Raw genomic sequence first — 12,859 nt, 5'->3', positions numbered from 1 at the left:
TTATGTATGAGTTATGTTAATCATGTCCGCATCTTTTCAATTTTAACAAATTTCTTCTTAGGGATGTTAAACTTTTTTGTTTTTTTTTTTGTTTTTGTTTTTCATCGGATCTATGGTATCTGCTTTGGAGTCCGGCCAAATCTGGATCGTGCGCACACTGCAGGGCTCATTTCTGGAGGCAGCACTCCCAACAAATTTTTTTCATTCCCAAGGGCCCAAACCCTAGATTTCTGCTTAAGGATGGAGGGGACGTTAAACATGTTACGAATTAAAGAGAACGAATAAAATTTCAACAGAACGTTCTACTTGGTATGGGATCACCCTTTCGTGCCCTTTATGTTTTTGTTTTTAGTAAAACTAAATGATTATCATTTACGCGATCAAATTTTGAAAACATAAGTTATTCCCCCTTCTTCCCCCCCCCCCCCCCCCCCCCCCTCTCCTCCTCTTAATTTGGTTAAGTTTTCGCTAATTTCTTACATTATAGCAGTACAAAGTATTTTATTTGAAGATATTTTGGGTTCTTTTCATCTGATTCATAGTCCGTTTATATATCAAACAAGCAAATTATATCTGAAATTAAAAAAAAACATGAAATTAGGTATGATTCGGTTCTGCAGTTCCACTATTGTTTTTCGACCTTTTTTGTTTTTTTGTTTTTTTGTCTTTTGTAAGTTGGTTGCACTTTGATATGCGACAGCCAAATTGCTGCAATGAGTAAATTGGATAAAGACATATTCCATAAAAGTACAAATAATCTTAAAACTAAGTTCGAGATAGCACTAACTGAATTCTTTTTAAGATTAATGCAACATGGGATTTCACAATTTCTCACTTTCAATCTTGAAAGACATGGGTGAAGATATTTTCTTCCCATAACGCCCAAAATGGAAAGAGATCACAAATTTGACGACAATATAGAATAACAACAACATCTCGATTCCGAGTAAGTTTAGTCGGTTACACGAGTTATCACTATTCATGTCGTTCTATTTAAACCCGTCCAATTCAATTTAATAATTTAACAGATTAATTGCAGGTTATAACACTCTAAAATCCCTTAGCTACTGCCGTTAAGTATACTTTTCGTTAATTAACTAATTAGAAGCTTCAAGAAATAATTTATTTCTTTTTTTATGCAATGAGGAGCTTACTTATTATTAAAATCTATTTTGTCATGCATGTTGTCATCTTTTTTTGTGAAGCAAGAAAAATGCATACCTTTCCTATAGTAAAACAATTTTTTTTTAATATACCCGAAGGGAAGTAAGACTATTAATCATAGTATAGGCGGATTTAAAATTTAAATTAATATAATGCAAGTGTTGTGACATTATATGTGTTTGTGTTTGTGCGCGTGAGTGCACATGGACCCATGTGCTATATATAATATTTTATTATATGTATACATAGTTCAAGTAGAAATAAGATCGTGTTTATTGCACTCACACTAGGTAAGTACCATTATAATATCTTTGTTAATTTTCGTAGTATTTGAGCCAAAGGCACGTAACATGCTATGTTCTTCACTTGTGTCTGGTGGATGCCGTTTTTCAAAGCACATTCACATTGCTATTGGTTTTCTTGTTGTCGAGCTTAAGCGTTTCTTGAATTACGTTAACGTAAATTCCCTTTGGCTTTTGATATTTTTCAATTAATGGTTAAAAAGTTGTTGTTGTGATATTCTTCAATTAACGTCTTGTGTTTTTGTCTTATATATAGCAAATAATGAGATTTCTTTTTCATATATTTCTTGCAAGGCATTCCATTCTAACCAAATCTTGTTATGCGTACCTTTATTCCTTGAAAAAACCAAAAAGAACAAGGAAAATTAATAGAGCAGAAAAGTGTATATTTTTATTGGATTAGCTTACGTAGGAACAACAAAATCAACATGAGTAATGCAATTTCATTTGAGTAAGAAAAACACAAGTACTGCAATTTTATTGGAGTAATTAGAAAGAAATAGCAATGTTACGCACCCATGCATTGAAGAATTAATAAGATTCTCTCTTATTTTTCATGTGATGCCCACGACGGAGTGGGTTACATTAAAAAAAGTTGACAAACTTCTGAAGAAGGGGTGTACATGATGTCTTAGACGAATCCCACGTCATCGGAATGCATGAAAGAGGAATATAAAGAGCTTTATAAGATATAAACACAAGTTACATGATACACATACTTTGGGCTCTATGATAGCATAACTTGGGAACAAATCCGTGAAATTTGTTGAATTATAGTGAACAATATGTGACTTGATCAGCTTGAGCTGCGACAATTTTCTCACAAATGAGAATAATATGAAGGAACATTAAGTGATTTTCTAAGAAAAAAAGTAATTCTTTTTGTTGTGAGGAATGGGTTGTCAAGTAAAGGGAATTATGAATTTTAGCTATCAAGATCATGACCCTCTCAAAATGGAAAACCAACTACTCCAACATATACTATTATTATCAGACAAATATTCTCTTCTCATTTACAAATCCAAATGGAAATGTCACCATCTCCTTTTTGTAACGCCACATTCAAAAAAGAAGACTATATTTTCAATTATTTTCATTCTACTTTTTACCCATTCGAAAATATCCTCTTAATAGTAACTTATTATTTGCCCAATTGCCCCATTGGAGACTGAGTAGACCATGGAGAGCCTTCTTTTTTTCTTTCTATCTTGCTACTAGTTGTTCATTTGTTGGTCGGCCACCGCCTAGACTTATTATAACTATAGAGAGGTAAGAAATTCCGCTAAAATTAATACTTTATATTTCGAACGAAGGTTATTTAACTGATCACCTTTCGTTGATTGTCGCCCTGTCCTCGACTATGAAGTCTAGACACTAACTATGTTTAAAATATTTACAAATTCAAGTTATGACTTAACATATAATTGCATGTAATTGGCATGTAACTTTATTTAATAGTAATATTGATCGATAACTTAGAATAAATGATAAGTAACATGCTACAACAGATGAAATTACATTGATAGCGTAAAAACTTAATTGTTATTTAAGTGTGTATAACTTATCTATTTATAGGTGGAGTGTCATTATTAGTAATCATTACGAAGCTTCGTGGGCTGACTCAACATATATTTCTCATATTTGTACTAACTCAATTCTTAGATATGTTTAATTTAATGCATTGTATGAATAAAAGTGGCTAATTAACCCCTATAGGGTGTGCTCAAATTTCCGTTCATATATAAAATACGGAAACTTTTAGAAGTTAAATGGTAAAATTAGCTCATGAAGATATGATTCGCCTAAGCTTGACTATAATTATAATAGACGAACAGTAATTCTTGACATTCTTGACCAATCTTATCTTGGAAACAAGCTAAGCTTTTTCCAAAACAATAACTAGGAAATTAAAACGGAGGTAAGAGATGGACAAGACAGACTATAATTCATTATTTAGTCATCATACCCAAACCCAACTCAGCCCCAGCAACTTTTGGTCAGGTTGGGGTCATTTGCACGATTGTCCTTCAAAGGCACTGGTCTTTAATTTTTTCCCCTCAAATTGGTGGTCTTTAATTTTTGTCCTTCGCCTAATACCATGAGGTTTGGGGTTCGAATCCTAGCTCAGTAAAAAAAAAAAAATCGCAAGGTAGAGTTTCGTAGCAAAGTTAGGCCTATTCGAGCCAAAGTTAGGCCTTAAGGAAGAGTTTTGCAAAAATTCAACTGAATAAAAAAAAAATTGGCGTTAATGCAAACCTCTACATTAAGATAGAGTTTTGCCTTCAAGTATAGAGTTTTGCCATGCCTGAAGGCAAAACTCCACTTTAAGGCAGAGTTTCAAACTTTGCTTTAAGGCATAATTTGCCTCAAACTCTGCCTGAAGATAGCAAAGCTCTGCATGATTAGGTAGAGTTTGAGGCAAAATTTTGTCTTGCGAATCCATATTCTGCCTTGCGATTTTTTTTTTCTTTTCAATTTTTGATTAAGCGGGGTTTCGAACCCCTACCCAAGGGATTTTTAGCGAGGGATAAAAATTAAAGACCACCAATTTGAGGGACAAAAATTTAAGACTAGTGCCTTTGAAGGGCATTCCGCACAAAAAAATGGTCTGGTTGCTAACCTGTCCATTTATTAATCCGACCCATTTGACCTACCTAAATTTAACCCAATCTCCCTATTTGGTACTCAATTAAACCATATTTGTGACTACAGTATCATGATTGTTGGGAATTATACATATATAGTCAAACTTCTCTGTAACAGTCACCCTCTATAACAACATTTCGCTATAAAAATTATGTATTTTGTAGAATCAATACATTTTCTATAACATCAGCTCATTATAACAGTAAAAAAAAAAAATTTAAAAAATAAACGACGTTGTTACGCAGAAGTTTGACCGTACTATGCACTAGTAATTGTTGAATCCATTGATTTTTCTTCACACTGACCAAGATTAGCTTATTGGTAAAAATATGGAGAGTGGTCAAGGAAAAGAGAAATCCACTAATTAAAGTTCAGAGCTTTCATTTGCGATTTTGCCATCATCAAAATGCTATTACAAGGAAAGCCATCGTATAGCTTTCACTGTATCTAATCGTGTCTCAGTGAGGAACAGGATTTTCTGTTGGCTAAGGTTCCCATAAATGACTTCCAGTTTCTTTTTTTATCACAATATAACTTATTCCTTTCACATCTTCATATATTCATTATTTATATTACCTGATATGGAAATACAGATCATAACGACAAAGTTTATAGGAAATAATTGATTTTTCGGATGGTAACTCTAATTTTTATTTTATTGTAATAAAGTTACCAAGCTATTTTTGTAATGAAAAAGTAATTCAATTTGGGTTTGTTTTCGGTATTAGGGAAATACTTTTCAGAAAAATAAGTGAGTTTCTTATTTATTTTCTTGTGTTTGCGTTGTACGTAAGCAAAATTATATATAATCTAGACAAATATTATGGGAAGTGGGATGGTGGGTAGGGGTGTGAGGTGGTGGGAATGGGGTGAAGATGAGGTATGTTGGAGGTTGGAGATTGGGAAGGACATAATCAATGTGTAACTTGTTTTCCCTAAATCCACTAGGGAAGTCATCTTCCTCATTTTTAAGGAACTTATTTTCAAAATGTTTTCCAAAAATTTAGACCAACCGACCATGAGAAAATTAGAATAACATTTTTCAGAAGATATTTTCCTCCGTACCGAACACACCCTTTATCGAAGTATCACGAGACTCATAATTAAACTATCATTTTAAACCTAAAAGTCACTCAACTTTATCTAATTATCATAGATAATATCTCATTACCTTCTTCATAATGACTTTATGTGATACTTAATAAGTAAATTAAAGCTGAATGACTTTTTTTATGTTAGAAATAGTTTAGTAACTTTCGTTATACTTTATAAGATAAATTAGTTGGATGAATTTTTCGTTGAAAAACTAATTTAGTGACTTAGATATTAAAAAATTTGAGCAATCATTCATGAAATTAGCATATGAGTTTACCTTACAGTTGTGACAATGAAATTCTGATCTATAAGCTTTTACAACATGCATAGAGAAGAAGAACGACCAATATCTACTACTTGTAATAAAAACCATAGCCGTTTTGTTTCTTGCTATAGTTTACTAGCTGGTTACGTACATATACAATCTTTTTGCTTTGTTGGTACCAAAATATAATACTCCCTCCATTCCATCTTTTGTGACCTGATTAGGATTACAAGGGTCATATTAACTAATTTTTGGTGAATTTGGATATAGAATGTTTGATTTTTTGAAATAAAATTTATATATTTAGTATCTACATAAAAAATATGATAAGTCACAATAGTTAATAATTTAAAATTTAAGAAATATTTGAAAAAATCATGATTATAGAAATTAACCTTTGACTCTCCAAATTAAATAATAACTAGGACAGATAAAGTGGAACATAAAAAATATATTATATTCATATTTATGTATCATACCATAGTACAAGATTATCATGGACATGATGTGCCCTCACAAACTAGGGCCATCTGATAACAGTCTAACAAAAGTAGTTCCCAATTTGTCTGCTCTAATAGCTTCTTATTAAGCAAACAAAGGAGGAACTACTAAGTAGTTAAAACAACAAAATTTCTTCTTCCTTGTCGCATCGTTAGCTTGCTAAATCTGCTATTCTATTCTGCTCCCTGCCATTATGTTTGAGCAATGGGCCCCCCTAATTGGTGCATGTATACTCCTACATACAATCTTACATTATGGGAAGTTGGAAACTAGCTAGAAAAGTAGAAAGCTGGTATATGCTAGTGGAGTTCAAGCCTCGGTAGCATTATCTGATGTTTATACTGATACGGACGATAATAAGTACTCGATAGAGTAATCCAAGTATGCACAAACTGACCCGTACACTACTGTTATGCTAGTTAAGTTCAGGTATAATATCAAGGACAGGCTTCCATTCTATACCATTATTTGTACTATCATCAGCAATAGTAGTATTCTTGATATCATCAACTTTGATTAATCCATCTTCACTATTCAACAAAGCTTGCAACTCTTTCTTGGTGATGACAATTTTAATCCTAACAACCTCTGTCTTTTGCTTAACTTCTTCTTCAACTAATTGATCATTTGCAAACTTGACCTTCTTTTTGACTTGATCACTTACAAACTTGACCTTCTTTTTGGCTGATTTTGGAGGAGGCTGCACTGGTAATTGAGGCAAAAGATAATAAATTTGGCCACCTTGCAAGTCATCATCTGGCTGAAGATGTTGATTATCAATGAATTGAAAGGAATTAGATACTACATGGCCAGAAAATTGTGATAACACTTGATGGACTTTGATGGGAGCTTTGTATTCAAGAATTTTCCCATCTTTTTTAATCACTTTTACAATTTTTTCTTGAAGAACTATACAATTCCCCATTTGTTGAGTGCAAAAAAGAAAAGAAGTTGGCCTATTGTGTTTGTTATTTTGGAGCATATAGTTGTGTTGCTTTTATAGGGAAATGAGGTTTGGAAATGCCCCTTGAAATATGGAATATTACAAGGAAAGCCATAGCACTTTTGGATCCCACCTTGTTGATTTTTTTGTTGATGTGTAACTGAGTGATTTTCGTTGATGTGTAATTGGGTACATATAATAGGAATCTTGATCTCTTCATTGAGATGATCATGCTTTATTTGGAACTCTCATCTTTCTCAGTTTTAATTTAGAGTCGAATTCAAAATTTTAATTAATCCGGTATATATATATATATATACTTTATGTTAAAAATATTGAATTCACTGGAATCCGTTGTTTACGTGCTCGTTACAAATTACTCGTGTAAAGATAATAAACATCTTGTCTAGATCAATTCTAATAACATACTCATGAAGTGAGAATTGCTCAAAATCATATAAGGGGACAACAATTCATTCCTCAAGCAATATAAAAGACTCTACGGAAAAGGGCCAAAAATGCCCTTAAATGTATTAAAGATGGCTCAAAAATGTCTTTCTTTCACCTATTGGATCAAAAATGCCTTTCCATCCACCTATTTGGATAAAAAATGCCCTTAACGTTAAATTTAAGTCTCAAATTGCCCCTCCTTTTAACAGAAGATGACGTGGAATATATGAATTTCTTATTAAATATGTGGCATTATTTTTATTGGTCCACAGGTAATTAGACTCAAATTCATTCACAATTCAACTCATTAACCCAAACTCATTTTTAAAAGACCCAACACTTTTTGTCCCTATAATTGTTGTTAAAATTAAACCACTGCAAAATAATCTTATTTGTCTTTCTTGATTTATCGCGTTTTAGTTAGAAGTCATCCCTGTAATTGTTGCCATAAAAAACTTATGCAAAAACGTTGTTGTCTCTGTCCCTTGGGGATAAATTATGTACGACACTTTCCATACAGTGGTTTAATATGTTGGAGGAAGAGGATGAAGTGTTGGGAATTTTAAAAATGGGTTTGGGTTAATGGGTTGGATTGTGAATGAATTTGGGTCTAATGCATGTGGACCAATAGAAATATGCCACATATTTAATTTAAAAATTCATATATTCCACGTCATCTTCTGTTAAAAGGAGGGGCAATTTTAGATTTAAATTTAATGTTAAGGCCCTTTTTTTATCCAAAAATAGATGGATGGAAGGACATTTTTTATCCAATAGGTGGAATGAGGGCTTTTTTGAGCCATTTCTAATAAGTTAAGGGCATTTTTAGCCCTTTTCCGAAGACTCCAATACATCTCTCGCATACCTATGAGTCTATGACTGTATATAGAACGTTGAGAACATTACATGAGGGAATTCAATATTGATAAAACCAAGAATAAACCATGGGTCTACTTAAATTCGAAAATTTAGCTCATGAGGTGAGGACTTGGTACCGCATCTCATTTCCTCAATATACTAACATTTCTCTAACAACTTGTACATGATAAATCATATTTATCATCAAAAACAAAAATAGGATGAATTACATACTTCGACATTGATTTGACCAAGCAAAACTTACTTCCTCGAATGGTCTAAAATAGGAACGCAACACAAGTAGGACCACCAAAATTAACAATCGTAAGTGGTTGACTACAATATGCACCATAAATTGATATAATTGTACTTCATTGACGCCTCCTTCTAGTGGACAACTAACTTTTGGCATAATGTAACTGTTTTTTTCTGCAAAAAGTCTTTGGGCATCCAAAACTATCATTGCTTTAATTTCCTCATTTCATTGGTGACGATCTTGTGCTCTTTAATTTGTTACTCCCTCCGGATAAAAAAAACTGTCCACTTAGCTTTTTTTTTTGGGTAAAAAAAAGTGTCCACTTATTAAATCAAGAAACAATTAACCTTATCTTTTCAGATTTGCCCCTATTAAGTGTTATGTGATCAAATCCCAATGCCTATTTAATTATGAGTAGTTTAGTTAATTTACATATTTTTTTTTCTTGGAGTGAATAGTTTCTTAAAGGGTGTGCAAATGGCTAAGTGAGCTCTTTTTTTGATTCGGAGGGAGTAGTATTTTAGAAATAGTTTATCTTAATTTTTTGTACTTTGGTCTAATATAGGTACATCGTCCCCTGAAATCTTAAGTCACCTAATTCACACGTTGGAGAGAATCATAGATCTCACTGTGGTTAGAATGTTGGCAAAGGAAAAAAAAAAATTCCGATAACACGATTTGGTCTAATGGTAAGAGTGTAGCACCTAATGTGTGAGTTTAACGCATGTTACAAGTTCGAAGTTTGCGGCAAATAGAAATATGATATTTAAGTGAAAAAGAATAAAGGGACGAACCTATTATTCATTGAATTTCAATTCATACGCTTGGAAATTTCTCGATGCATGACCGTTGACTTGAGTTAATCAAGCCTCAAGTTGTGTGGTCCACCTAACTATTCACTATGAACTACTGGCTAAGCCACCTCAACTATTTGCTAGGTTTAACTTATCAACCAGTTAATTACCTCAAACTAAGTGTTAACGAGAAGATTGTAAGGGGCAAAACCATTAATTTAAAGACACTTTTTCAAGCTTGATCCACACGCCCGAAAATGTCACTACAAGAAAGTACATAAATGACAACAACTCTTTGGCAACAAAAAGTAATATTGTTAGTAAAAGTCAATATTTGGCTACAACTTGATTTTATTATTGGCATATATGATGAAACTTTTAAAAATGAACTTTTTTTTGTTGCGATAGTATTGACTATTGTTGCAAAAAGTACTTTTGGCAGTAACAAAAAAGTTGTTACACGTCGTTGCAATAACAGCCGATGAGAAAAGTTTATTAAAAAAAAAAAAAAAATTGTTGCCAAAAGTATTTTTTGCAACAATAATCAATACTATGACAACAAAAATTTTTTTGTTGGCAAATGTCTTCTTTCTTGTAGTGTGTATTTGATGATATGTAAGATGCTACTACATCTCTGTTCATATTATATAGTATCTTTAAGAATTTTGATATATTTCTTAAGAATTTCATAACTCTAATCATAAGAATATTTGTTTAAATTTCTGGAAAATGAAAGTCAGTTTGTCAGTTTAATTAGAAATTTCAGATTGAAGCTCTATTATGAAGGCCTCTTTGGTAGGGAGCATTTACCTCCTAAAGTTGAATTTTCGAGCACAAATTCGTATTAGTGAAGCTTCAAAATGAATACTGAATATTGAATGATTAAAAAAAAGGGAAAAGAACATATATGGCCGGTCGGCCATAAATAATCCCACCTTCTAGCCCAATTTTTCCCAAACCTAAAATGTAGCAATTAAACTAATCCCATCCATTAGCCAAAACTTAAATAAGACAATTTTTAAATAAAAACCCAAACACAAAAATGTTTGAGGCGATTTTTATATATAATATGTGTCATTTTTTGTATAAAATATATATCAGTACCTATTTGTAATGTATAGAAACTGTATAAAATATGAATCACTAAGGTATGTATCGTTTTTGTATATAATATGTATCATTTGTGTATATAATGTGTATCAAGACAACAAGAATCGCTTCGTATAGAATAGAAAATTGTAGTATCATTTTTGTATATAGTATGTATCATTTTTTGTATAGAAAGTGTATATATAATTTCAGCATGTGTATATAAACTGTATCAGTCTTGTATAGAAAGTGTACCATACGTATAAAAAATGTATTATAGGAAATTGTATCATTTTTGTATATAATATGTATTATTTTTTGTATAGAAAGTGTATATATAATTCCAGCATGTGTATATAAACTGTATCAGTATTGTATAGAAAGTGTACCATATGTATAAAAAATATATTATAGAAATCGTATCATTGTGGTATATAATATGTATCACTATTGTATATGTTAAAAATAAATATCATAGCATTGTTGTATAATATGTGTATAATAAATGTATAATTAACGAATAATTTATGTATAATAAATGTATGATTAAGTCCAGCATATGTATATAAACTGTATAAATCTTGTATATAAAGTGTATATATAATTCCAACATATGTTTATATCGTAGAATGTTCTTTTAAGCGACGTAAGTCGCCAAAAAAGTCTTTTTTTAAGCGCACAGGTTGTTGGGCCGGCGACCTTGGCATTATTTTTTGGGCCGACCGGCCATTTTTTGGCATTAATTTGGGCCGGCCGACACTCAGTGGGATTAAGCCTCCAAACAATGGTTAAATGTGGGATTAGTTTGGTACAGGTGGACACGATGTCCTTTTCCCTAAAAAAAAAAAAATGAAAAAAAATATATGAATGAGGTTGAGGCCCACTTGAACATTAAAGAGATAGGCAAATACAAAAAGTAAATGCATAGTAGAGGGTTGTAGAAAATATGTAAACTAGTGCTTGATGATGTTATCAACACGCAAAATGCCTACAATGTAGCTTCCCCCAAACCCCACTTAAAGAGAGAAGCTTTTAGGGGAGGCTGAGTCTAAGAAAAATAAGAAGAAATTTCTACATATATGTATAGCCAAGTGATTGGTCAAATAGTCATTATGTATATGAGGAGTTAACACACATATTTTTCTTGCTGGAGGTAGAAATTGCCTTATAAATCGCATTTACTTAGAAAAAGAAAATCATATTACACACATGCGACTTATGAATTGACTTACAAATCGTATTTCAAACGCGATTTACAAATCACATTTCATAAATGCACTTAGAAAACGTTAATGGCCCGAATGGTCACTCAAATTATAGTAACTGGCCATCAAAGTGACTTATCTTTTTTTTTTTTTTTTTAAAGTCATCTAACTTTGCCTAGTTAATCTCCATGATCATTTTAGCTGGATATAGAACTTCTGATGTTTTTTTAATCATGTGGCAACTTTAAATTTTTAGAAAAATATTTAAAATTAGTACTTGAATTTATTTAGGACTCAACTCACTCTAAACCCGACCTAATCCCTGACCCGGCCCACTTCATATATTTGCTCCTACAGTTGCAAGCCATTCCATTCTATCCATAACACAATCTTGCTTCAGATTATTTTTTTCTTCCTTCAGAAATCAAAAATGAAAAACAAAGAAAGTAGAAAAGTGCAATTTGGTTTGGCATAAGTAGGGAAGAATCAACTCAATGCTCACTTTCATTTGAAACTTTAGTAAAAATGTCTCATGTTGTTTCCTTGTCCCTAATGATGATAATGCTCAAATCAAATTATTCAAATCTAACAAAATCTTGATTTTTTTAATTAGTTAAGTGTTCATTGCACATTGCACGCGCAATGACTTCAATTTATGTAATCTTTTTAATTTTTAAAAAATTTATCAACCCCACACGCCACCCAAGAAATGAAAATCACTTTTAATTGGAAACTAGTATACGTGTGACAACCAATTCAGATAGAATAACATGAGGTCCATCAAGTTGTTAATCAATTTTAATTGTTAATCAATTTTAAATCTAACTCCTTGAAACTGATAAAATATCAATTTTAAATCTAACTTCTTGAAACTGATAAAATATCAATGCACTCAAAACACCTGCTGCTAAACACACATCAAGTTGTTAATCAATTTTAAATCTACCTCCTTAAAACTGATAAAATATCAATGCACTCAAAGTACCTGCTGCTAAACACACATCAAGTCTATCAGACTTTCCTAAAACAGAAACATTCTTTTTTTGTCGTGAAGAATTGGATTGTCCAAGTACATAGCATATACAGATTCAAGACTCTTTCAAAAATGGAAAACAAATTTTGAAGAGATATTTTCAGTATGAATCACACAAACTTTCTGTTCTAATTCCCAAAACCAAAAGGTTATTATTGTCTAATCCTTTTTTCCCCACCCACTCCCTCCACCCCCTCCCCCAACCCCCAATTATAAAAAAGACAGCCATTCCAATTCGTTTGTTTGTAATACCTTTTT

General features: G+C 32.0%; 1 protein-coding gene across 1 annotated transcript; it reads right to left on the bottom strand.

Annotated features, from left to right (window-relative positions):
* Positions 1-5,908: 5,908 nt before the first annotated feature.
* LOC132060959 (uncharacterized) lies at positions 5,909-6,954 on the bottom strand. Its single transcript, XM_059453851.1, has 2 exons — positions 6,647-6,954; positions 5,909-6,613 (listed from the first exon to the last, which is right to left on the bottom strand). Exons 1-2 carry the CDS (start codon positions 6,896-6,898, stop codon positions 6,389-6,391), a joined length of 477 nt encoding a protein of 158 aa, XP_059309834.1. The 5' UTR covers positions 6,899-6,954; the 3' UTR covers positions 5,909-6,388.
* Between the last annotated feature and the right edge of the window lie 5,905 nt (positions 6,955-12,859).

Source organism: Lycium ferocissimum, chromosome 6 (assembly GCF_029784015.1).
Source record: "Lycium ferocissimum isolate CSIRO_LF1 chromosome 6, AGI_CSIRO_Lferr_CH_V1, whole genome shotgun sequence".
Classification (NCBI taxonomy): domain Eukaryota; kingdom Viridiplantae; phylum Streptophyta; class Magnoliopsida; order Solanales; family Solanaceae; genus Lycium; species Lycium ferocissimum.
Note: the sequence above shows the minus strand (reverse complement) of the source record. Positions and strands in the feature narration are given on the sequence as shown.

Coding starts and splice junctions, on each gene's coding strand:
- LOC132060959 (XM_059453851.1), bottom strand. CDS start 6,898: ATGGGGAATTGTATAGTTCTTCAAGAAAAAATTGTAAAAGTGATTAAA. Junction 6,614..6,646: donor CAAAATCAGCCAAAAAGAAG/GTCAAGTTTGTA, acceptor GTCAAAAAGAAG/GTCAAGTTTGCAAATGATCA.